General features: G+C 63.7%; 1 protein-coding gene across 1 annotated transcript in view; it reads right to left on the bottom strand.

Moving 5' to 3' along the window:
* Nucleotides 1-23,523, bottom strand: part of SHANK3 (SH3 and multiple ankyrin repeat domains 3) — a gene marked incomplete at its 5' end in the record, with an annotated part of 288,033 nt that overhangs the window by 137,493 nt on the left and 127,017 nt on the right. Inside the window, one exon of the mRNA XM_084268006.1 lies at nt 19,368-19,561. Within this exon, the coding sequence (XP_084124132.1) occupies nt 19,368-19,561 (194 nt within the window). The remainder of the gene's footprint in view (nt 1-19,367; nt 19,562-23,523) is intronic.

The following is a 23,523-nucleotide window of genomic DNA, read 5'->3' as shown; positions in this document are numbered from 1 at the left end:
GCTGAGCAGGACACCCATGGGACTCTGGTGCTCCCAAACACTCAACCCAGAGAGGTGTCTGTCTGGTTTGTCCTCCGAGGTCCTCAAGAAGCACCAAGTGCCTCCAGATCTGAACATCATCATCAATAAACACGGCACTGAGTGTCCTTCCCACCCTTGCTTCCTGAATTACCTTCCAGGCCGGCCTGCCCCGCTGGGCTCTCACCCTCCTCGAGCCTTACCCCTTCACATGGGGCAGGAACCTCTCCAGCTTCACCACCACAAGGTTTGCTGGAGCTGCAGGTCCTGCATCACCCAGCTGGGGTGAGGAGTGAGGAGCTGTGTGGGGAGGGCAGAGCCCTGCTGGCTCTGTGGCTGGGTGCCTGTGCCACGCCGTGGGATGGGGCTGCAGCTCAGAGCATCCTCAGGCAACGCCGGCTCCACACCTCCCCCAGCTGCTCTGCAGGGTCTGGGGTTTATGGTGCTGCCAGAGATGGGTCCCACTGCACCTACCACAGAGCATGGAGCCCTGAGCAGGAGGACTTGGGGGTGCTGGGGGATGAGGAACTCAACCCTACCCCACACTGTGCACTGGCAGCCCCAAAAGCCCCCTGTGCCCTGGGCTGCACCCCTGGCAAGGCTGGGACAGGGGGATCCTGCCCCTGGACTCCACTTGGGGACACAGACCCCCAGCAGTGCTGCTGACAGCTCAGGGGCCCCCAGGACAAGGGGGACATGGAGCTGTGGGTGCCAGTCCCCAGGAGCCCCAGAGATGATGGGAGGGCTGGAGGCCTCTGCTCTGGAGCCAGGCTGGGAGAGCTGGGCTGGCTCAGCCCAGAGAAGAGAGGAGAAGGCTACTTCTGGGGAGAGCTCCCTCGAGGGGCTCCAGGAGAGCTGGAGAGGGGCTGGTGCCCAGGGCAGGGAGGGCCAGGCCCAGGGGAACGGCCTCCAGCTGCAGGAGGGGATGGAGAGGGGCTGGGGGGCAGGAACCCTTCCTGGGGAGGGGGGAGGCCCTGGCACAGGGTGCCCAGAGGAGCTGGGGCTGCCCCGGGACCCCTGGCAGGGCTCAGGGCCGGGTTGGATGGGGCTGGGGGCACCCTGGGCTGGGGGGGTGGGGTGTGTGTCCCTGCCCCTGGCAGGGGGCACGGGGGGGCTGGGGTCCCTGCCCACCTAAACCATTCTAAACCCCCAGAAGCTCTGGGAGAACATCAGCCCAGGAGCACAGGAGGGAGGGGGAGAGGCGCTGGTTTCCCTTCTCGCAGCTTCCCGCGGCCGTCAGCGCGCAGCCCCGCAGCCTGCGCACCCCCACGCACGGCGACAGGGCTCTGCTCTGTGCACTGTGAGCCTGGTAAACAAATCTTCATCTGCGGGGGAGACTGGGAAGCACCAGACCCAACTCCACCAAGGCTGCACCCATCCCAGCGTCCCACAGCCCCCCCCCCACCCACCGGGGGCTTCAGGGCCCCTCGCTCCCCTGTACAGCTCCCAGTGCTGGGACCCAGCTGAGGGTCAGACACAGACCAGGCTGCATGGGAGCACCCACAGCCCAGGGCCCTGATCAGGCTGAAGACACAAGTCACACTGTCACAGAGTCACAGGGGTGGGAACCACGGGCTCCAGGTGTCCTGCTGGAATCAGCTCTGTGGGTCAGTGCGATCCCCTGGCACCCCTGAGGCTGAGGCTGTCCATGAGCTGGCATCAGGGAGCAGAGAATCATAGAGTCACAGACTCACAGGGGCTGGAAGGGACCCCCGGAGCCCATGGGGTCCCACCCCCTGCCCAAGCAGGGTCCCTAGGACAGGGGCTGGGATCTCTCCAGACAAGGAGACTCCACACCCCCTGGGCAGCCTGTCCCAGGGCTCCCTCACCCTCACTGGGAAGAAGTTCTTCCCCACACTGGGGGGAACTCCCTGGGCTCCAGCTTGAGCCCATCGCCCCTTGTCCTGTCCCCACAGACACTGAGCAGAGGCTGCCCATGGCCCCTGGGTCCCACCCTTCAGCTCTTGAGAACCAGTGATCAGATCCCCTCTCAGGCTCTTCTCTGCAGGCTGAACAGCCCCAGCTCCCTCAGCCTTTCCTCCCAGGGGAGATGCTCCAGCCCCTTCAGCATCTCTGTCCCTCCTCTGGACTCTCCAGGAGACCCCTGGCTGTTTCACACAGCCCTTCCACACCTGCTGCTGCCCTCAAACAGAGAGGGGCAAAGCACAGACCTTCTAAGGATGCCCACGAACGGGGCCACATCAAGAGGCCCTCGGAGAGCCCCAAAGCACCCCAAGGCCCCAGGCACCGTGCTGCTGCCCCAAGTGCAGCCCCACCGGGCTGGGAGCTCAGCACCCAGCCAGCAGACCCCAACTCATCCCCACACACATCACTCCTGCCCCAGCTAGAGCCTTGGCTGCACCACCCAGAGCTGTCCTGCTAATAATAGGTCCGTGTGCCCCCCCAGCCCAAATCTGGGACGCTGCTGAGGTTGAGCGGCGGCACACGGAGGGTTTGGCTGGAATTAATGAAGGGATTTCTAATTCTGGAAGGTAGAGAGGGACAGCTGCCAGCTCAGCACACACCTCACCACGCTGGGCTGGAGCGACACCCCCAGCTCACAGCGGGTCCCATCTAGAGGTCACCTACACCCCACATCTCAGCCCTGGGTTTGTTTCCCAGTGCTCCTGGCAGGGAGACACGTCTCTGCCCTATCACAGCTCTGCCCATTGCCTGGGGGGTCTAACCAACGATGCCCAAAGCCACCCTGACACCCAGAGCGCTCCCTCACCCAGGGGGACAGGGGTCCCCTCCTGTCAGTGAGTGTTGGCAGGGACACCCCATCACTCTGGTAACTCAGTTGTCTCCCCGAGGACAAAGAGGCTCAAGGTCCAACCCACCAGGCTACACACACACCAGGAAACATAGAAACACCCTAATTACATCTTAAAAGAAAGAGGGGGAGGTCTGTTTATCTTCTGCAACTGCAGCCAACTCATTATTTGTATGTCACAGGATCCCAGAATCCCAGACTGGTCTGGGCTGGGAGGGACCCCAAGGGTCCCAGAGCCCCAACCCCCTGCCACAGGCAGGGACACCAACCTCCAGGCCTGGAGCTACACAAGGGTGCCCAGGGCCCCAGCCAACCTGGCCTTGGACACCCCCAGGGACGGGGCACCCACCCCCTCTCTGGGCAGCCCCTTCCAGCCCCTCACCACTCTCTCTGCACAGAACTTCCCCCCAGTCTCTCCTCTCCCCCTTCCCTCCTCCAGCTTCACTCCAGCCCCTTGTCCTGCCAGTCTCTGCCCTTTAACAAGCCCATTCCCCTCCTGTTCCTGGGGTCCCTTCAGGGACGGGGAGGCTGCAGTGAGGTCCCCCCACAGCCTTCTCTTCTCCAGGCTGACCCAGCCCAGCTCCCTCAGCCTCTCTCCATAGGTAGGGGAGCTGCTCCAGCCCCCTGAGCATCCCCGGGGCTCCTCTGACCCCTCTCCAACAGCCCCACATCCTCCTTGTGTTGGGCCCCAGCTCTGGCCACAGGACTCCAGCTGGGGAGGGCAGAGCAGAGAGGGACAATCCCCTCCCTGTCCCTGCTGTCACCCCTCTGCTGATGGAGCCCTGAAATCAGCATCCTGAGGACACGGTCAGGGCTCTACTGTGAGGTGCAGCCCCTTCCCTGCCACCACTAACGAACCCACTGCAGCATCCAGGCTGCAGACAGACCAGTTCATGGGCATCAGTGACCTGAGCTGGAACGTGTTGGTCACAGCGAGTGCTGCTGGTAAGGGGCAGCTCCTGGGCAGGGTTACAGGGAGAATCGTTTCCTTCATTGTAATTACAGCTCTGGGAGCCAAATGAACTGACCCAGATGAACTGTTGTGGCTGGAAGTTGGAGGCCACAACGGCTTGAAGTGGGTAAACTGGTCTCTGACAAGGGGCAGGGTGGGTCAGCTCTTCTGGCTACCCCAGCTAGCCAAGCCACAGCTGGGGGATGGACAAACAGACGCCTCCAATGACCAGGGTGCTGACAAGCAACAGTCACCCCAGCACAGCCACAGTGATGCTACAGACAGTGATCAGTGAGCAAGCACAGAACCCCAGAGTGCCCAGGCTGGAAAAGACCTTTGAGATCATCAAGTGCAACCGTCCCTGTCCTGTGCTGCCCCAGCCCCTGAGCACCTCATCTCCCCTCTGTTCAACACCCCCAGGGCTGGGGACTCAGCCCCCTCCCTGGGCAGCCTGTGCCACAGCCCCACAACTCTGCCAGGGAAGAACTTTGCCCTCCCAGCTGAGCTGACCCTGCCCTGGGGCAGCTTGAGCCCATTGCCCCTCGGCCCAGCTCCTGGCCCCTGGCTGCAGAGACCATCGCCCACCTCTCTGCACCCTCCTGCCAGGGCAGGGCAGGGCAGGGCAGGGGGGAGAAGGGCTCCCCTCAGCCTCCTCTTGCCCAGGCTCAGCACCCCCAGCTCCCTCAGCCGCTCCTGGGAAGCTTTGCTGCTCTCCAGCCCCTTCCCCAGCCTGGTTGCCCTTCTCTGCCCTCACCCCAGGACCCCCATGTCCTTCTGGTGCTGAGGAGCCCAGAACTGGACCCAGCACTCCAGCTGCAGCCTCCCCAGTGCCCAGCCCAGGGGCACAATCCCCTCCCCAGCCCTCCTGGCCACGCTGGCTCTGACACAAGCCAGGATGCCCATTGCTTTCCTGGCCATTTGGGCTCATCCCCACATTCAGAAGTGACAATGATCAAACATTGGAGCCAAACAAGTCCCTGAGCTCCCAGCAGCTGATCTCGGTGTCGGGACACAGAGCAGAGCTGAGGAGACACACAGAGGAAACTCACACCAGGCCAAAGGCCAGAGGCAAACGAGAGCTGGCCCGAGGTCAGCCAGCACAGAGCCTCACCCAGCACCTTCTGCCCTGAGCAGCAGCCCTAGGCAGGTGAGATCGGGGATGGACACTGGCCCAACAACCACAAGCCATCAACCAAAACCCTCCCTGGCCAGCTGCGTGCCCCAGGCATCCACCCCCAGCTGCAGCCTGTCCCCACACAGCTGCAGGATGCTCTGAAGACACCTCTTCCCAGCCCACGCTCAGCCCTGAGACTCCCGAGGTCAGTGGGACCCCCCTTGTTCTCCAAGCATATGGAGAACACTCATAAGCTCTACAGAGCACTGGGCATCTCCTGAGTTACCACAGCCCAGAGCAACCACCTTGAACTGTGAGTCCTGAGCACCTGAGGAACCACAGTTACTCTTAGAACTGAAAATGAGCCCAACAGCAGCCAGAGGCACCGCACAGGAGTTACAGCAGGTCACTGTAACTGCATTACTCCCATTTTAGAAAGAGGTAGGGTGGCATCTCCTTGCCAAGCCCCTAAAAATCTCCTGGGACACCCCTCCATGCCTCCCCCCTGTGTCCTGGCGTTAGCTCTCACACTGCATCACAGCCCAGCTCTTCCCAAGCCCCGGGTCAGACTCCAACCTTCCCTCCCAGAGGCTCCAACATGATGCACCCGGACACAGCAGCATCTCCTGCCCGGTCTGGAGGCAGCTCCTGTCAGCAGCCAGCCCAGGATTTTACTCCATTTACTCCATTTCCCTGCGGAGAGAGGCTGAGAGAGCTGGGCTGGGTCAGCCTGGAGAAGAGAAGGCTGTGGGGGGACCTCACTGCAGCCTCCCCGTCCCTGAAGGGACCCCAGGAACAGGAGGGGAATGGGCTTGTTAAAGGGCAGAGACTGGCAGGACAAGGGGCTGGAGTGAAGCTGGAGGAGGGAAGGGGGAGAGGAGAGACTGGGGGGAAGTTCTGTGCAGAGAGAGTGGTGAGGGGCTGGAAGGGGCTGCCCAGAGAGGGGGTGGGTGCCCCGTCCCTGGGGGTGTCCAAGGCCAGGTTGGCTGGGGCCCTGGGCACCCTTGTGTAGCTCCAGGCCTGGAGGTTGGTGTCCCTGCCTGTGGCAGGGGGTTGGAGCTCTGGGACCCTTGGGGTCCCTCCCAGCCCAGCCCAGTCTGACTCTGGGATTCTATAACCACAAGCCAGGGGAACCACCGCTGCTGCCCAGGGACCGGAGGGAACTGGCACCACAAGCCGTGGTGTGACAGCAAGATCTGCACCAGCAGCAGCGTGTGGATCCTCACTGAATCCCATCAGAAGCAGCAGCAAACCCACCCAGGGTGACTCCTCGTGCCCACCAGCCCCCTCCCCTCTGAAGGGGCTGTGAGGCACCGTCTGGGGAGCCCACGGGCGGCAGCCCCAGCGCGTCCTACAGGTGTCAGACCCGAGGTGCTTATTGAATCCACAAACATGTGGCTGGATCCGAAGCAAGCTGTTCCTGTCAGGCACGGCGATGCCTGCTGGCAGGCTCCTTCCCGACTCCCCGGCAGCCTGTGTGCCAGCACAGCCCCAGACAGTCAAACAACTCAGCTCCACCTTGGGAGCAAACTGCTACAGCGCCAGCCTCACCTCCCCAGCCTGGAACAGCAACACAGCTGAGCGCTGTGCAAGAGGCACCCGCCGGCAGGGCTGTTCTGCCGTTAATTAACTTCACCCTCAGCAGATTAAGGACGCGGAGCTGCTATTCAGCTGAGGCAGAGCGTGCCGAGGCTGCCAGGAACGCGCGTCCCTCCCTCCCTCCCCAGGACGCTGGGGAAGCACAGCAGCACCCCAGGCAGGCTGGGCTGGCCCCAGGGACGAGCCAGGACTGTGGTTCACAGCCCAGGGACAGGTGAGGGATGTTGGGTTCACTATCCCCCCTCCGCCCCGACTGCCGGAGCAGGATGCTGAAGACAACCCCTTCTGGGTGGGACAGGGATGCTGCAGCCAAACCAGCCCTGGCAGAGCCGCGGGAGCCCCGAGCAGGGGCCAGGCCAGGGCTCCGGGCTCCCTACACCCATCCTCAGCCGAGAGAGAAACCGGCTACTGCAGAGTGATTCATCAGACTTATTTTAACTGTCGAACTGGGGACGAGATGGATTGTGCTCTGGGAGAGCTATTTCTTGCCACCGACCAGAGGGAGTCTAGACAACTCCCGCTGCGCACGCCAGCCGCGGGCAGACGGTCCCCCCGCGCTCACCAACAGCCCTTCCGCCTCCCCAGCCCAGAGAGGGGATCCCACTGCTGCCCCGAACCCCACAGCAGCCCTGAGGCAACGGGGTGCCCCGAACCCCACAGCAGCTCTGAGGCCATGGGGTGCCCTGAACCCCACAGCAGCTCTGAGGCAACGGGGTGCCCCGAACCCCACAGCAGCTCTGAGGCCATGGGGTGCCCTGAACCCCACAGCAGCTCTGAGGCAATGGGGTGCCCCGAACCCCACAGCAGCTCTGAGACAACGGGGTGCCCCGAACCCCAGAGCAGCTCTGAGGCCATGGGGTGCCCCAAACCCCAGAGCAGCTCTGAGGCCATGGGGTGCCCCGAACCCCACAGCAGCTCTGAGGCCATGGGGTGCCCTGAACCCCATGGCCAGTCTGCACCAGGGCCACAGCAGCCAAGAGCTCTCCTTGCTCAGGCTGCCAGGTCAGCCAGAGGAACCCGACAGAAAGCTGATGAGGGGCAAACCCCCCAGTGAACCTCCTGCCCTGTCATATCCTAACACAAATTTAGAACTATTGAATAGTTTCCAACCCCCAACGATGACACAAGGTGGTCACAGCAGAGAAGGGTGGGTCTGCTGAGCTCCAGAGTGACGGCAGGGCAGGGACGAGCCCTGTGCCTCCCGGTTAACACAGCCAGAGCTGCGCCGGGATCCCAACAGGGATGGGCTGAAATGGGACTGAGCTAAAGGGACAGGACAAGGGGCTGTGGGCACAGACTGGAGCAGAGGAAGTTCCCCCTGACCCTGAGGAGGAATTTCTTCGCTGGGAGGGTGGCAGAGCCCTGGGCTAGGCTGCCCAGAGACGTTGGGGAGTCTCCCTCCATCTCTGGAGCCATCCCAACCCCGTATCCTGGGCGCTGTCCTGTACAGCTCGAGGGGACCCTGCTCTGGGGGTGGGACTGGGGGATCTCCAGAGGTCCCTTCTGACCCTGAACAGCCTGGGATCTGTAAGGGAAGAAGCATTCAGTCACAGCTGTGGTGCAGGGGTGGCACAGGCCATACTCACAAGGAGATCACAGAATCACAGGGGTGGGAAGGGCCCCCCAGAGCCCATGGGGTCCCACCCCCTGCCCAAGCAGGGTCCCTAGGACAGGGGCTGGGATCTCTCCAGACAAGGAGACTCCACACCCCCTGGGCAGCCTGTCCCAGGGCTCCCTCACCCTCACTGGGAAGAAGTTCTTCCCCACATTGGGGGGAACTCCCTGGGCTCCACCCTGAGCCCATCGCCCCTTGTCCTGTCCCCACAGACACTGAGCAGAGGCTGCCCATGGCCCCTGGGTCCCACCCTTCAGCTCTTGAGAACCAGTGATCAGATCCCCTCTCAGGCTCTTCTCTCCAGGCTGAACAGCCCCAGCTCCCTCAGCCTTTCCTCCCAGGGGAGATGCTCCAGGCCCTTCAGCATCCCTGTCCCTCCTCTGGACTCTCTCCAGGAGATCCCTGGCTGGTTGATCCCAGGGAGCCCAGCCCTGGACACAACACTCCAGTGGGGCCTGAGCAGGGCAGAGCAGAGGGGGAGGGTCCCCTCCTGTCACCTGCTGCCCACACTCCTCCTGATGCCCCCAGGATCCCCTTGGCTCTCTCAGCCCCCAGGACACTCTGCTGGCTCATGGCCACCCTGTCACCCACCGGGACCCCCAGGTCCTTCTCCTCAGAGCTCCTCTCCAGCAGCTCACCCCCAGCCTGGACTGATTCCAGCGGTTAGCCTGGCTTGGTAGCACGAAGCAGCATCTGCCAGGAATGTGACTGAAGACTCTGGGCAGCTAAAGCAAACTTGGCTGTAATTGGATTGAGGAGAGAGAGGCGATGCTGGCTGTCAGTACCCTCCCGTCCTGAAAGCGCTTCTGACAGACGCGGGGAGGAGAGGAGCATGTGGAGGATGAGATGAGACATTTGTATTTGTCCTGCTCTTCCTGTGTCAACAAGCAGAAAATGTCAGGGTGCTGAGGAGAGCTCCACCTCGCTACCAGCAGCCTGGGGAGGGAATAACCTTGGCCGTTACTTCGGCACGTCCTTGGCTCAGCAGCCGCTCGTGAGGATGCTCTTTAAGTCCCGTTACGCTTCACACGACAGGGTTCAGCAGCGCCCAAGGTGGTGCAAAGTCCTCTCTGCTGTGGAATTCAGGGGTAGCAAAGCACAGGAGATGGAGAAGGACCGCGAGGAAGTGCAGGAGCAGAGATCCACCCCCAACACACCTCCTGAAAAACGCTCTCAGTCTCAAATCAAGCTGATGGGTTTTACTCTTTCCCCCAAGGGCTGCATCTGCGAGCGCTGCAAGAGCATCCAGCAGATGAAGAACAAAATAAAAATAGATCACAGGGCTGATTTAATTAAATAAATAAATAAATCAAGGAGGGAGGGGGGAGCACAACATTTCCTCAAAGGAGAAAGTCCATTCTAAAGCAAGATGCCAGCCAGCCAGAGACATTCTGAACAACCTGTTGGAAACGAAGCTGAAGCCACTAAAAATAAAGCCTCCTTGCTGTGCTAGTCAGTCTCCCCACGCCGGTTGTCGCTGTGCTTGGCTTTGGCTACCGAGCTGATGCACACAAGCCAAGTACAAACCACCCCAGTAACATCTGCTGGGAACCTTCTGCTCCCCCGCTGCGCACGGGGCTCGGGACGCGGCTGCCGGGTACCCAGGAGGAGGGAGCAGGAGGAGGAGGATTCCTGCTGCAGAGGGAAGGGTTTTGATGGTATCTTGTTCTTTTGATTGTCAAGAAGGTTCCCTCTCCTAGGGTGACAAGCTGATAAGAGTTCTCAGTGTGTCAAGCCAGATGCCAGGTTCAAGTGATGGCTCTGGGGTGGGATCTGATCCACAGGCTGAGGAGCCTCCCTGGTGTGTTCCAGAGGTGCTGGGACACGTTACTCACAGTGCAAACACCCAGCTGGGACACAGGAGGCACGTATTCCCCTTCTCTTAGTAAAAGGGGAGAAGTCCCATCGAAAACATGCGGGTGAATCAGAGTCACAGGGGTGGGAAGGGCCCCCCAGAGCCCATGGGGTCCCACCCCCTGCCCAAGCAGGGTCCCTAGGACAGGGGCTGGGATCTCTCCAGCAAGAATGCAGAATCCCAAAGGAAAGCACTCCCCCTGACCCAGAGGGACTCAAACCCTTTCACACATCACCCAGTACTCAAAGGCAGCAGAGCTGAGCCCTGGGAAACGGGCAGGGCAGGACAGGCAGCTCACCCACACCACACCCAGTAACACCAACTCTACCTCACAGGGCTGTTCCTCCAGCACCTGTTATCTCACCACTACAGTGTCACACACACGAGTGTCTCTGCAGAGAGTCAGCACTGACACAAGCTGAGGCCTGAGGAAAGGTCCCACAGGTTTCAGAGACTGACACCCCTGGCAGAGGGATTTATCTGTAAGAATAAAGTACAACAAAGTTGCATCAATTTGTTCTCTCCTGAGCCAGCAGAACCTCCCTGCCAGGGTCACCTGAACGAGAAGCAAAGCTGGAGGCAAGTGGACCAGAACAGCTCAGGCCAGATTCATCCCTCCCACACGTGGCAGAGACACCAAGACCCTGGTTCTCTGCTGCCTGACAGGGTCTCCAAACCCTCCCTTCCTTCAGTGATGTTTTTTCTCCTCCAAATTCTTACCAGAGACTTTCTCACCAACAACACCCTGACTTCCAGAAGGGTTCCTTGGCCCAAGCAGGACATTTCCAGTCCAGAAACCATGCTGCTGACCTGCCACATGTGGGATCTCAGTGGAAAAATCCCGCCCTAACCTGAAGCAAAGAAATTTAGCACAGCAGAAAGCAGGACTTCTGACAGACAGCAGTCCCAAGAGGTTGTATAATTCTCATACCAGGCTACAGCAACTAGCCGCATCTTGGCTTCTTCCCATCTCTTTCAGAATGACCTTCCCAGTAGACTAAACAAGGAGGACCAGGAGAATTTCCTGACCCCAGTATGAAGGAAAGGCTTCACCAGTATCTCTGAGTCCCTCCTAGTGCTGGAGCTGTCACAGGGATGCTCTGTAATCAACTCATTCACAGAGCTGGAACGTGAAGCTCGGGACCCAGGGGCTTTGTTACCTGCTGCTGCTGGAGCACAAACCCTGCTCAGCTGAGGCAGGTGCTGAGCACCATCACCTGCACAGAGCCCTCCTGCCCACCCAACCACCCACACAGCCCCCAGCAGCCGTGCAGGCACTGGTGGCCAACACATCTCTTGGTTGGCCAAGGCCAAGAGCATCCTGGCTTGTGTCAGGACCAGCGTGGGCAGCAGGACCAGGGAGATCATCCCCCTGCGCTCAGCTCTGGTGAGGCCACACCTCAAATACTGGGTCCAGTGCTGGGCTCCTCAGCACCAGAAGGACATGGGGGTCCTGGAGCGAGTGCAGAGAAGGGCAACCAGGCTGGGGAAGGGGCTGGAGAGCAGCAAAGCTTCCCAGGAGTGGCTGAGGGCGCTGGGGGTGCTGAGCCTGGAGAAGAGGAGGCTCAGGGGAGCCCTTCTTGCTCTCTCCAACTCCCTGGAAGGAGGTTGTGGTGAGCTGGGCTCAGCCTCTCCTCAGATACCCGGTGACAGGACCAGAGGGAACAGCTGCAGGTTGTGCCAGGGGAGGCTCAGGGTAGAAATGAGGAGAAACCTCTTCTCAGGAGGAGCGGTTGGGCGCTGGAAGGGGCTGCCTGGGGAGGTGGTGGGGTCACCGGCCCTCGGGGTGTCCAAGGGAAGGTTGGATGAGGGACTCAGGGACAGGGGTTAGTGAGTGACAGAGATGGGGGGAGGATGGTTGGACTGGATGGTCTTGGAGGTCTCTTCTGACTTTATTCTGTGATTCAAACATGGCAACTCCAGAGATTAACCCCCCATGCCCAGGGCAGCTTCACCTGCAGCCGGGTGCACCCTGCCTGCTTCGCTCAGGGATGGGGCTGGAGCTGCCGATCCCACCCGCCGTCGGGCAGTGCCCCAGCCCCGGGGCACAGAGCTGCTCCCCTCCCAAACAAGCCTGCTCATGCCTTGGGGTGACACTGAGGAGGCCTGAACACGCAGCCTGATCTGTGGCAAAAATTAAACTTTAAACAGAGTGAGAAGATTTTAGGCCAGACCGATTTTTCCAGCTAGAGTTCAGGGTTACTAAAAATAGAGCCTGCGATGCCAACTGGTGGCAGCTCTAATAATCAGAGAGGGATCACTCGCTCCCTGTGTCCTCAGGGAATCTCCATCTCTTCTTTGCTCCGAAGTGGGTTCTGACACTTCTTCCTGCTCACTGTCCTCATCGGATCCCACCTGACCTTCTACGTGATCCCTGGCTGGCCTGAGACCAGCAGCAGCGCTGCGGAACGCCAGCAAGGCTCCAACAAGCCCCTTCCCATCCTCCCCAGAGCCCTTCCACGCGTCACGGCCTCGCAGGGCCCGCTGGCCATCGCTTGCCAACGCTCAGAGCCCCAGAGCCCGGCACAGGCAGGGATCTAGCAGGAGTCTGGCCGCCCCCACCCCGCGGGACAGCGGGTCCTCCGAGCCCACAGCCCCACGCTCCCAGCCCAGGTTTGGTGCCCGTCTCCAGGCCGCGCTGCTGCTGCGGGTGCGACGCGGCATCCCCGCAGGCCTGCTCTGGGGGAAGAGCCTGCCCACCCAGCACTTCGCCTCCCTCTGAGGCCATTCCTCTCTCGGGCCCAGGCCTGCTCCACCCAGACAGTGAGCCACATCCCGGGCACCAGGCCCAGCTCTGCCCCAGCCGCCCAGAGCGGCCTGCTGGGCAGGGCCGGGCTGCCACGGAGCTGCCAGTGCTGAGCACCAGGGAGGGCGATGCCATGACTCCCCAGCGTCCTGCAGCCCATCAGCCCCCTCCTCAACAAACAGGGGGTACACCCATCGCACAGTCCCCTGTGTGCTGTGAACCACCCGTAACACCCCACGTTTAGCACGGCCACCTCCACTTGTGCCTGACACGGGCCGTTACCGACCTTTAAGAGTGGAAGGACCGGGAGGCCCAGCGTGTGCCACACACGTACTTGATACTCCTGAACTCTGAGAGGCTGATTTGCTTTGCAAAGCTAAACCCAGGTTTGTAAATTCCACGTCCCCTTTCTCCCCCATCACCCATCGGAAGCGGAGCGAGACCGGCACCGCTGCCATCACAGAGACCCAGCTCTCTGCAACAGAAACCCGAGTGGGTTAGAGAAGAGCAGGGGGCTGATCAGAGCTGCAGAGACACTAAATGCAGGAGAGGATGGGAAGCACGGGGCGGGTTAATGGCGAAGCAGCACACAGGCAGACACGAGCCCGGCAAGGAAAATGCTGAGCGGGATCTGCAGGCCCAGAGAGCACCTGCCCAGCAGCGCTCTCCAGCTGGGGAGCAGCAGTTCCAGGGCAGAAGGTGAGGAACTTCCCTGCATCGGGCATCGCCAGCTGCCTTGTGACAGAGCAGAGGGCTCCGGCCCAGCACACACGTGGGCCCAGGAGCAGCCAGGGACGGCCCAGGCGTGACACAAGGAAGCCCAGGGCCCCTGCGGCCCGTGGCTGAGCCACAGCCCCAAGCCCAGGTCCATCTCCCCCGTGTCCTACAGGCCCCCACGGCTCCCCATGCTCCCTCTCCCTTCCTCACTCCCCAGACAGCCCCAGTGCCTCTTCCCACCACAGCAATTCCAGCCTTTCCCTGGCTGTTCTCTGCCCAGGCTGCAGCGGATGCTGCCGTGGCTGCCACAGAGCTTCGGTGGGCTCAGCAGCCAGGACCACCATGAGATGAGCCATCAAACAGCTGCTTCCCCACCCCAGGCTGCCAGAGTCACAGAATCACCAGGCTGGAAAAGACCTTTGAAGATCATCGAGTCCAACCAATCCCACCCTGAGCTAAACCAGCTCCCTGAGCACCTCATCTCCCCTCTGTTCAACACCCCCAGGGCTGGGGACTCAGCCCCTCCCTGGGCAGCCTGTGCCACAGCCCCACAACTCTGCCAGGGAAGAACTTTGCCCTCCCAGCTGAGCTGACCCTGCCCTGGGGCAGCTTGAGCCCATTGCCCCTCGGCCCAGCTCCTGGCCCCTGGCTGCAGAGACCATCGCCCACCTCTCTGCACCCTCCTGCCAGGGCAGGGCAGGGCAGGGCAGGGGGGAGAAGGGCTCCCCTCAGCCTCCTCTTGCCCAGGCTCAGCACCCCCAGCTCCCTCAGACACTCCTGGGAAGCTTTGCTGCTCTCCAGCCCCTTCCCCAGCCTGGTTGCCCTTCTCTGCACTCGCTCCAGGACCCCCATGTCCTTCTGGTGCTGAGGAGCCCAGAACTGGACCCAGCACTCCAGCTGCAGCCTCCCCAGTGCCCAGCCCAGGGGCACAAGCCCCTCCCCAGCCCTCCTGGCCACGCTGGCTCTGACACAAGCCAGGCTGCCCTTGGCCTTCCTGGCCCCCCGGGCACACTGCTGGCTCCTGGGCAGGCTGAGCTCACCCCACACCCCCAGCTCCTTCTCTGCCTGACAGCTCTCCAGCCAGTCTCCCCCAAGCCTGTAGGGGTTGTTAAGTCCCATCACAGGCAACTGGCCTTGAAACCTCCACACATGGGACAAGCTCAGTGGAAAACGTTCCAGTGCCTTGGAAGGGGCTACGGAACAGCCAGAGCAGGAGCCGCGACCGCTCGTGTGCGGCTGCCTCGGGGAAGGTCTGAACGAGGGACCATGGACGTTCCCACAAGGGGCAGGGGCCCGTTGGGATGTCTCCCTGCCCAGTGCCTGCTGTGCCCTTTCCAGGCATCAGCTAATCAGAGACTAATTACCCTGCAGGGACAGGACACTGATTGGATCTAGGAGAGAAATTGCACAAGCGTGTGTCCCGCTGACCTGAAAGGAGCAGGACCGTGGCCCCGTCACCGGCCCAGCCTCCTGGCTGTGTGGATCAGAACCAACACCACCTCTTCTTCCAAACCACTTTCCTCACTGAGATGTTGTATTCTGTTTGTCTTTCATGAGCAATTCTTCTCCTCTTCCTCCTCCGTGACTCATGTTTCAGAGTTCCCAACAACAACAACAGGAATAAGGAATCCACGTCTCCAGCAGCTCGTTATTCCTGAGAAAATCCTTCAGCTGCTCAACACTGACCACTGGACAAACAGCCCCCAGATCCCACAGCCCCCAGCAGCCTGCCACCCAAGCAGGGTGCTTCGTGCTCGGCTCCCAGTGAAGGTGAAGTCACTCCAGGCCACGCTGGTGGCAGAGCACTGATGGCACTGCCACAGCACAGGGGATGCACAGGAACCTACAGCAGCAGACAGGGACAGCTCTGCACTCCATCACACGGTGAGGTAGCAGCTCCTGCTCTCCCAAAGCCTGGCAGGATCCACACCGGTGCCCAATTAGTTCTGAGGAACAGCAGGTTGCAGGGAACTGGGGCAGCATTCATCTGCTCTCATGGTGCTGGGTCAAAGCCGGGTTTTTGACGCGTTTCAGTCCCCAGGAGAGCTGAAGAGCTGCTGCTCGAATGGAGAGGGAGAGCAGCGGGCACCCAAAAGGGCTGAGAGCGAAGGGCCACGAGCTCAGGGGGCAGCGGGGTCTCGATGACCCCAGCCCTGTCCAGTGCTGCAGAGAATGTTCCAGAGCCAGCACCCACGGGACAGGGCAGCTAGACCACAGAGGCAACAGCACCAGGAGATGCTCCACAGCATCAGGCAGGGAGCTGCTCCCACACACAGACCCCCCCTCAGAGCCAGCGCACCCCAGGACCCCGCTCAGGGCATCAGCAGAAGGTCAGCCAGCAGCACTCGTGACCGAGTCCTCTCATTTCCTCACTAAAACCAGTCTCCTTTCCCCAAACCAGGAGCTGCCCACAGTGCCTCTGATGCCTCACAGCAGCTGGCTGTGTCTAAAGGCACACCAAAAACCCAAACACTTCCTGCAGAAGCCTGAAGTCTGGAAGGTTCTGGAGCTGCCTCCCCACCAGGGCAGGAGGAGGAAAGCATCCCTGGGGTTCGGGCTGGAGCGGGTCCCATCGTTCACAGGTGGGGGGCCAAGGTCTCAGCTCAGGGACCAGGAGCCTCCTTCCTTCTCCCTCTCTGCTCCTGCACCCTGGGAATGACCAGGGCAGCAGCCTGGCGGGGAGGCAGCTGCTTGTCACCCCTCTGCTCTAGTCACCGCGGGCGCACGCAGCCTCGGGGGGAGTTCAAGCCCTGGCCTCACCTCCACCTTGTGAACGGCCCCGTGTCCAGCCACTGACCACCAGAGCTGCAGTCTGCAGCCCCAGGGATCCCACAGCCCAGAGCAACCGGGGCACCAGCAGCCTCTCCTGCCCATTTCTGGGTGGATAGAGAAAGTCCAGAGGCAATGAGCTGGCTGAGCATCAAAAAGCAGCCACAAAGCTTTCCCCTGGCAAAGCCTCTCTTCCCCGAGCAGCAACAACTTCATTCCCAAGTGAAATAACCCCCTCTGTCTGAACACCCCCCAGCATCACCCAGAATCACGACAACAGCAGTTTGACAGACCCACAGCCACAGGAACCCAGCTCATCCCACGGAGGGCGAGACAGTGGGGATGGCAGCGGGAGCCACACCAGCCAGCGCAGCAAAGCCTACTGCAGGCCCCCCATGGCAACAGCTGCTGGAGGAGACCTCCTCCTGATCACCACGCAGAAGAAACGTGCCTCCAAAACCAGCACCTGTCCAGAGTGTTCTGGATTGCTCCCTGGATTCCAGGCTGGAGATTCAACCCCTGTCCCTGAACCGTTTCTCCCGCTCTGACCTTGTGATTTCAGTGCTGGTGACTACTGGTCCTCCCTTTGCTTGGGGCGCTCACATCTCATTTCATTTCTCATTATCAGCAGCAAGCAGATCAAGGGCAGGCTCTCCTCTGCTCAAATTCTCCAGCTATCTTGCGAAGGAAATAACCCTATTGATTATTGCCCTTTGTCATCCCACAGCTGCCAGGACAGACACCCTAACTTCAGCCGTGCCTTGGAAGCCAAACAGCTCCTGCTGCAGCAGCCTGGAAAGCCCATCACACCACACGAGGCCCAGCACAGCTCCTGCTCCAAGCCCAGCACGTGAGACCCTCGGCTGAACGTCAGGGCTCAGGGGAGCCTTCACAGCAGCCTGTCTGCTCTCAACAGGGACTGGCACCCCCGACTCGCCCTGGCTGGGTGCTCACACCCCCGCAGCGCTGTCCCAGGACGCTTGGAGCTGGGCCCTGCACAGCCTCTGCATGCTCTGCTGTTCCCCTCTGGATGGGAGCTGCTCGCAGCACAGCCACGGGAAGTCACTGTGTCTCACCTCATCCAAGGGATGGCCGTCCAGTCCCCTCACTAACACCCCTCCCGACGAGGCACCAGCCCCAGCGCAGCTTCCACACCAGCAACCTCCTGTCCCCAGCCTGCCCCCACCCAACGGCTCCTCCCCACAGAGGCACTCGTGCTCACAGACACTCCTCACCCAGACTTCCACCTTCAGACAGGTTTCTCCCTCAGCATCGTGCTCCAGAGCTCCCTCCATGCAGGGCTCTCACCCCTGCACATCTCCCCCAGCACAGCTCACCTTGCCCTACTCCTTGCCATCACTCCCCAGATCTGCTCCCACAAGCAGCTCATGTGCTCACACCCACCGTGCTTCAACACCCTCCAGCCACCACCTTCCTTCTCCCTCCAGGACCCTCCATCCCAGGTCTTGGCTCCCTGGCCGGGTGCAACATCAGGACCATCAGTCCCCACTCAGGTGCAACATCCTTCTTGGGACCCTCATCCCGAGTGCCCCAGGTGCCATGACAAGGCACCCTCTCACACACCACGCTCCCCACACCTCCCACTGCCCATCCACAGACACCCCAGAACCCCCAACAGCTCAAAGCAGAAGTCCAGCCCCACCTTGGCGACCTTCCCTCACACCAACATCCACTTCCCACAAGCCAGGTGCAAGAGATCTTCCCGCCAGCAGCTCCCACCAGCTCATTCCCCACCACACCAGAGCACCTCACTGCCACGCTGGGACCCCCTGCCAGGACCTGCCCCTGCTCCTGCCCTGGCAGCAGTTCTTCAGCATCTCTGAGGCAGTGAGGAGCCCAGCGCTGCCCATCTGCGCTGCCTGGGGACCTGTCCAAGGAGTCCCTGAGGAGTCTTTCTAAGCCCTACCACCTCTCCTGGCCCATGCTGAGGAAGCCAGGGGAGACGGGCTCTGGCTCTGAGGAGCCATGGCCATCACAGCCCGCTCTTCCTCCCCACGGGACTCTCCCCAACTCACCTTCCCTCTGGGGATGTCAGGAGGAGGAGATGCAAACAGGGAGCTTGGGGCTCTGTTGCAGGTGCTAAGGAATGGCCTCAGGACCCCCACCCAATGCAGGCACCCAAGGGGATGCTGAAGGGCGCGAGCAAAGACAGCGGGTGAAGACAAGGGATGGGGAAAGCACTTCAGGCCCCAAGTCCTGCCTGTCCACTGGTTTCTTCCAGCCCTCAGGAACAGCTCACCCCACACCGGGCAGCTCCACACATCCAGTGCCCCCAGCTCCAGAAAGCTCAGCCAACGGGCACACCAGCACCTCACCCGCTCCTCAGCACCGGGGACAGAAACACCCTGGTGGGGACAAGACCAGGGCTGCTTGGACCAGCACGGCCAAGGGGAGGCTGCTGGCACCCACGGCACAGGGCCTGGAGCTCTCACACCAGCACCACGGGATGGGAAACGCCTCACGGGTCCAGCTACAGCAACACAGCCGCTCAGAGCAGGGGCTGCTCCAGCCCGCGCTGCCAGAGGCACCGGCAAAGACAGCAGAGGCAGGAGAGGAGAAGGAGATTCTTAAACTTTCCGTGCCAAGCGATGGCATCAGCTGCCTGGCAGGGGAACCCTCTGCTCCCCCCTGAGCGCTGGGAACCGGCTCGGGACCCACCGCGGGGTTCCCGGGGCTTTCCAGACGCCTGCCCGACACCCCGCGGAGCCCCTCAGCCCCCGGGAGCGCTGCGCCGGGGGGTTCTGGGGGAAGGGCCGGCACCGCGCGGGCGGTTCGGGGCACCGGGAGCGGCTCTCGGGGCTCACGGCCACCGCCGGGATGGGGAGAGGAGGGGCCGGAGCAGCGCCCACGCGTCCCGGGGTCCCGCAAAGCGCGGCACCCCCTCCTCATCCCACCCGCGCATCCCGGGGCCCCGCAACGCGCGGCACCCCCTCCCCATCCCACCCTCCCCGTCCAACCCGCGCGTCCCGGGGTCCCGCAACGCGCGGCACCCCCTCCCCATCCCACCCACTCCTCCCGGGGTCCCGCAACGCGCGGCGCCCCCTCCCCATCCCACCCACTCCTCCCGGGGTCCCGCGACGCGCGGCGCCCCCGCCCCGTCCCACCGGCGGCCCCGCTGCAGCGCCCGAGCGCCGCGGCCGCAGCCCCAAAGGCGGGGCAGCCCCCGGCCCGGCCCCGCCCGCACTCACCCTTGACGGCTTCGCCCCGGTTGAGCTGGATCTCGCCCTCGCCCTGCGGCGCGTAGCTCTTCACCACGATGAACTTGCGGCCGGGCACGGCGCTGTACAGCTTCCGCTTGGGCCCGCGCAGCGGGGCGGGCGCGGCGTGCGGAGCGGGCTCGGGGCCGGGGCCGGGCCCGGGGGGCCCCGCCGGGCCGCCGGGGCTGTAAACGAAGACGTAGGTTACGGTGCTGATGCCCGGCAGCTCGCGGCTCGGCCCGCCGCGGCCCGCGGGATGCGCCATGGCGGGGAGGGGAGCGGGGGTCGGGGCTGGGGGGGGCGGGGGGACACGGGAAGGGGGTAAGGGGCGGAGGGGGGTGGGGTGGGGAAGGGGGGGGCGGGGGAGACGGGACCGGCGGGGCTCAGCGCAGCCCCGGCCGCCGCGGCGCCGCCCGGGCGCGGGCACCGGCTGCGGCTGCGGGGCCGCCGCCCGCCGCCGGCTCCATGGCGCGGCGCCGCCCGCCCCGCGCGGCGCTCCGCTCCCGCCGCCGCCGCGCCGCCGCCGCGCAGACCATGGCCCGGGGCAGCTGCCGCCGCCGGCGGCTCCTCCCCCTGCGGGCGGGGACGGCGCCGGACCGGCCGCCTCCCGCCCCCGGCCGCCTCCCGCCGCCGCCGCCGCCCCGACCCGCCGCTGCCGCGGGGCCGCGCTCAGAGCCGCCCCCTGGCGGCCGCCGGGCACGGAGAGGGGCGGGGGCAGCGCCGGGGCAGCCGGGGAGGGGGGGGACGGGGGACGGGACGGGACACGCAGTGGGGGGCGATGCCCGGAGGGGCGGGGGCCGGGGAGGGATACGGGGGGCGGGGGGTGCCCGGAGAGGGTTGGGGGGGACAGTGGGGGGATGATGCCCGGCGGGGAGCGGGGGGCAGGGGGATGCCCGGAGGGGGTGGGGGGGGCTGGGGGGGGGGTGATGCCCGGAGGGGGTAGGGGGGGCTGGGGGGGGATGATGCCCGGAGGGGGTAGGGGGGGCTGGGGGGGGATGATGCCCGGAGGGGGTAGGGGGGGCTGGGAGGGGATGATGCCCGGAGGGGGTAGGGGGGGCTGGGGGGGGGATGATGCCCGGAGGGGGTAGGGGGGGCTGGGGGGGGATGATGCCCGGAGGGGGTAGGGGGGGCTGGGGGGGGGGGTGATGCCCGGAGGGGGTAGGGGGGCTGGGGGGGGGGGGGGGGATGATGCCCGGAGGAGGTAGGGGGGCTGGGGGGGGTGATGCCCGGAGGGGGAGTGGGGACACAGCGGGGGGGATGCCCGCAGGGGCGGGGGACCGAGGGAGGGATGCTCGAGGTGGGGGATGGGGACGGGGGGATGCCCAGAGGAGGTCGGGGTGACAGCGGGGGGATGATGCCCGGCGGGGGGGTGGGCACGAGGTGGGGGGATGCCAGAAGGGGCGGGTGACAGTCGGGGGCTGATGCCCGGCGGGGGTGGGGGGACGGGGGATGCCCGGCGGGGTGGGGGCCGGGGACACATGGCGGGGGGAGATGCCCAGCGGGCGGGGGAGGGGAGGAAGGACAGCTGCGGGGGGGCGGCGATGCCCGGCGAGGCGGTGTGCGGGGCTGGGGGGGGGGCACAATGGGGAGGGGCCGGGTGTGTGTGCGGTAATGCGGGGGTGGGCGGGGGTGCCCGGTCCCCGCTCCCGGGGCGGGGAGCAGTGCCCCGGGGGGGGTGACAGCAGTGCCCTCTGAGTGTGGGGGGGTCCCCCTCTCTGTCCCCCGACCTGCCAGCACCGCGCACTGCAGCCCCCACACACACACGGGGGGTGGGGGGGGCTCAGCCCTGGGCGCTCCAGCGGGCTGGTCCCTCCTGCTGCCCCCCCAGCACCCTGTTTGCAGCCCCCAGCTCCGTGCTTGCAGCCCCTGATCTGCACCCTCAGCCTCTCTTGGGGGGGGGGGGCTGGTACATCCTCACACAGCAGCCCCCACGTCCCCCAGGTCCATGGGGTCGTGCCCCACACATACCCCTGACCCCCCTCCTGCTGCCCCCCCGAGCCCTGGGGAGAGGAGGGGGCGCAGTGGGGTCTCTGCCCAGACCCTCCCTCGGCCGGGGGTGCTGTCCAGGGCAGGGAACGGCTACTGCAGCAGGACAAGCTGTCCTGGGGCACCCCCAAAAGGGCCGTACCCCAACAGGGTGCACCGCAGGGTGCAGCCACGGGACAGGGTGGCACCCCTCATCCCTTGGCGTCTCCACTGTCACCGAGCAGCTCTGGTGTGGATGGATGCCATGGGAGAGACAGGAATGACAGCCCAACACCAACAGCCGGGCTGACACAGGAGCCACGGATTCCACCCTGGAATCACCAGGCTGCCCAAACCCGGCACCCCAACCTCCCGCCGGGGACACCCCAACCTCCCGCCGGGGCCACAGGGCTTCACCAGAGGCACCGTCAGGGCAGGGATGGGCACTGGGCAACCCTGCTGCTTCCCACAGCCCCCAGGGGAAACAGCTCTCGGTGAGGAATAAATAGCTGCCCTTTCCTGGCAGCGCTGCTAAATGCCACCCCAGCAGCGCTTGCAGGCGGCGCAGGGATACTGGAGAGCAGCCCTGAGATCCCGAAAGGGCCCTTCATGCTTCCAGGGCTGCTCTGGGAAGCGCAGACACGGCGGGTGCTGCAGCAGGAGCAGCGGCTCAGGCAGCGCCCGCGGCACCGCGGCGAGGTCACACCCGGCACCAGGTCACACCAGCATGGCACTGGCACCGGGCACCACAGCCCCACGGTGAGGTCACACCCGGCACCAGGTCACACCAGCATGGCACCAGCACCGGGCACCACAGCCCCAGGGTGAGGTCACACCCAGCACCAGGTCACACCAGCGTGGCACCAGCACCGGGCACCACAGCCCCAGGGTGAGGTCACACCCAGCACCAGGTCACACCAGCATGGCACTGGCACCGGGCACCACAGCCCCAGGGTGAGGTCACACCCAGCACCAGGTCACACCAGCGTGGCACCAGCACCGGGCACCACAGCCCCAGGGTGAGGTCACACCTGGCACCAGGTCACACCAGCATGGCACTGGCACTGGGCACCACAGCCCCAGGGTGAGGTCACACCTGGCACCAGGTCACACCAGCATGGCACCAGCACCGGGCACTGCAGCCCCACGGCGAGGTCACACCGGTCACCAGGTCACACCTGGCACCAGCACCGGGCACCACGGCAGCTTCATGCCCCATCGCCCAGTGCTGACCCTGCACCGTGTGTGGGGTGAGCTCTGACAGTGTCACTGCAGGACCCAGAGCCGGTCAGAGTGACACAAGGGCCCGAGTGACATGAGGATCAGGCCCACAGCCCAAGGGCTCCGTTGCTTTGGGGAAGCATCACTGACACCGCTCACCAACCTCCCCATACGCTCGTTCTTTGATCGTTAAGATGTTCAGAATCACAGGGGTGGGAAGGGCCCCCAGAGCCCATGGGGTCCCACCCCCTGCCCAAGCAGGGTCCCTAGGACAGGGGCTGGGATCTCTGCAGAGAAGGAGACTCCACACCCCCTGGGCAGCCTGTCCCAGGGCTCCCTCACCCTCACTGGGAAGAAGTTCTTCCCCACATTGGGGGGAACTCCCTGGGCTCCAGCTTGAGCCCATCGCCCCTTGTCCTGTCCCCACACACACTGAGCAGAGGCTGCCCATGGCCCCTGGGTCCCACCCTTCAGCTCTTGAGAACCAGTGATCAGATCCCCTCTCAGGCTCTTCTCTGCAGGCTGAACAGCCCCAGCTCCCTCAGCCTTTCCTCCCAGGGGAGATGCTCCAGCCCCTTCAGCATCTCTGTCCCTCCTCTGGACTCTCTCCAGGAGATCCCTGGCTGGTTGATCCCAGGGAGCCCAGCACTGGACAAAACACTCCAGGTGGGGCCTGAGCAGGGCAGAGCAGAGGGGGAGGATCCCCTCCTGTCACCTGCTGCCCACACTCCTCCTGATGCCCCCAGGATCCCCTTGGCTCTCTTAATGAAGCCACATCTATTGCACCAGAGCCAGGTTTGTAACGATGACTGTGTGATACCCCCCAGATCACCCCCCTGCTGCTGCTGGGGCTCTCCTGGCAGGCTCACTTTCAGTTAGAGGATGTTAATTCATTTAATCATACTTCATGTTGATGACCTGTCCTGCAGCTGCTGCAGGTTCAGGCTCTGCTCTGGGAACG

This window comes from Gallinula chloropus, assembly GCF_964237585.1.
Source record: "Gallinula chloropus genome assembly, chromosome: 1".
Classification (NCBI taxonomy): domain Eukaryota; kingdom Metazoa; phylum Chordata; class Aves; order Gruiformes; family Rallidae; genus Gallinula; species Gallinula chloropus.
This window is presented reverse-complemented; position numbering and strand designations above follow the sequence as displayed.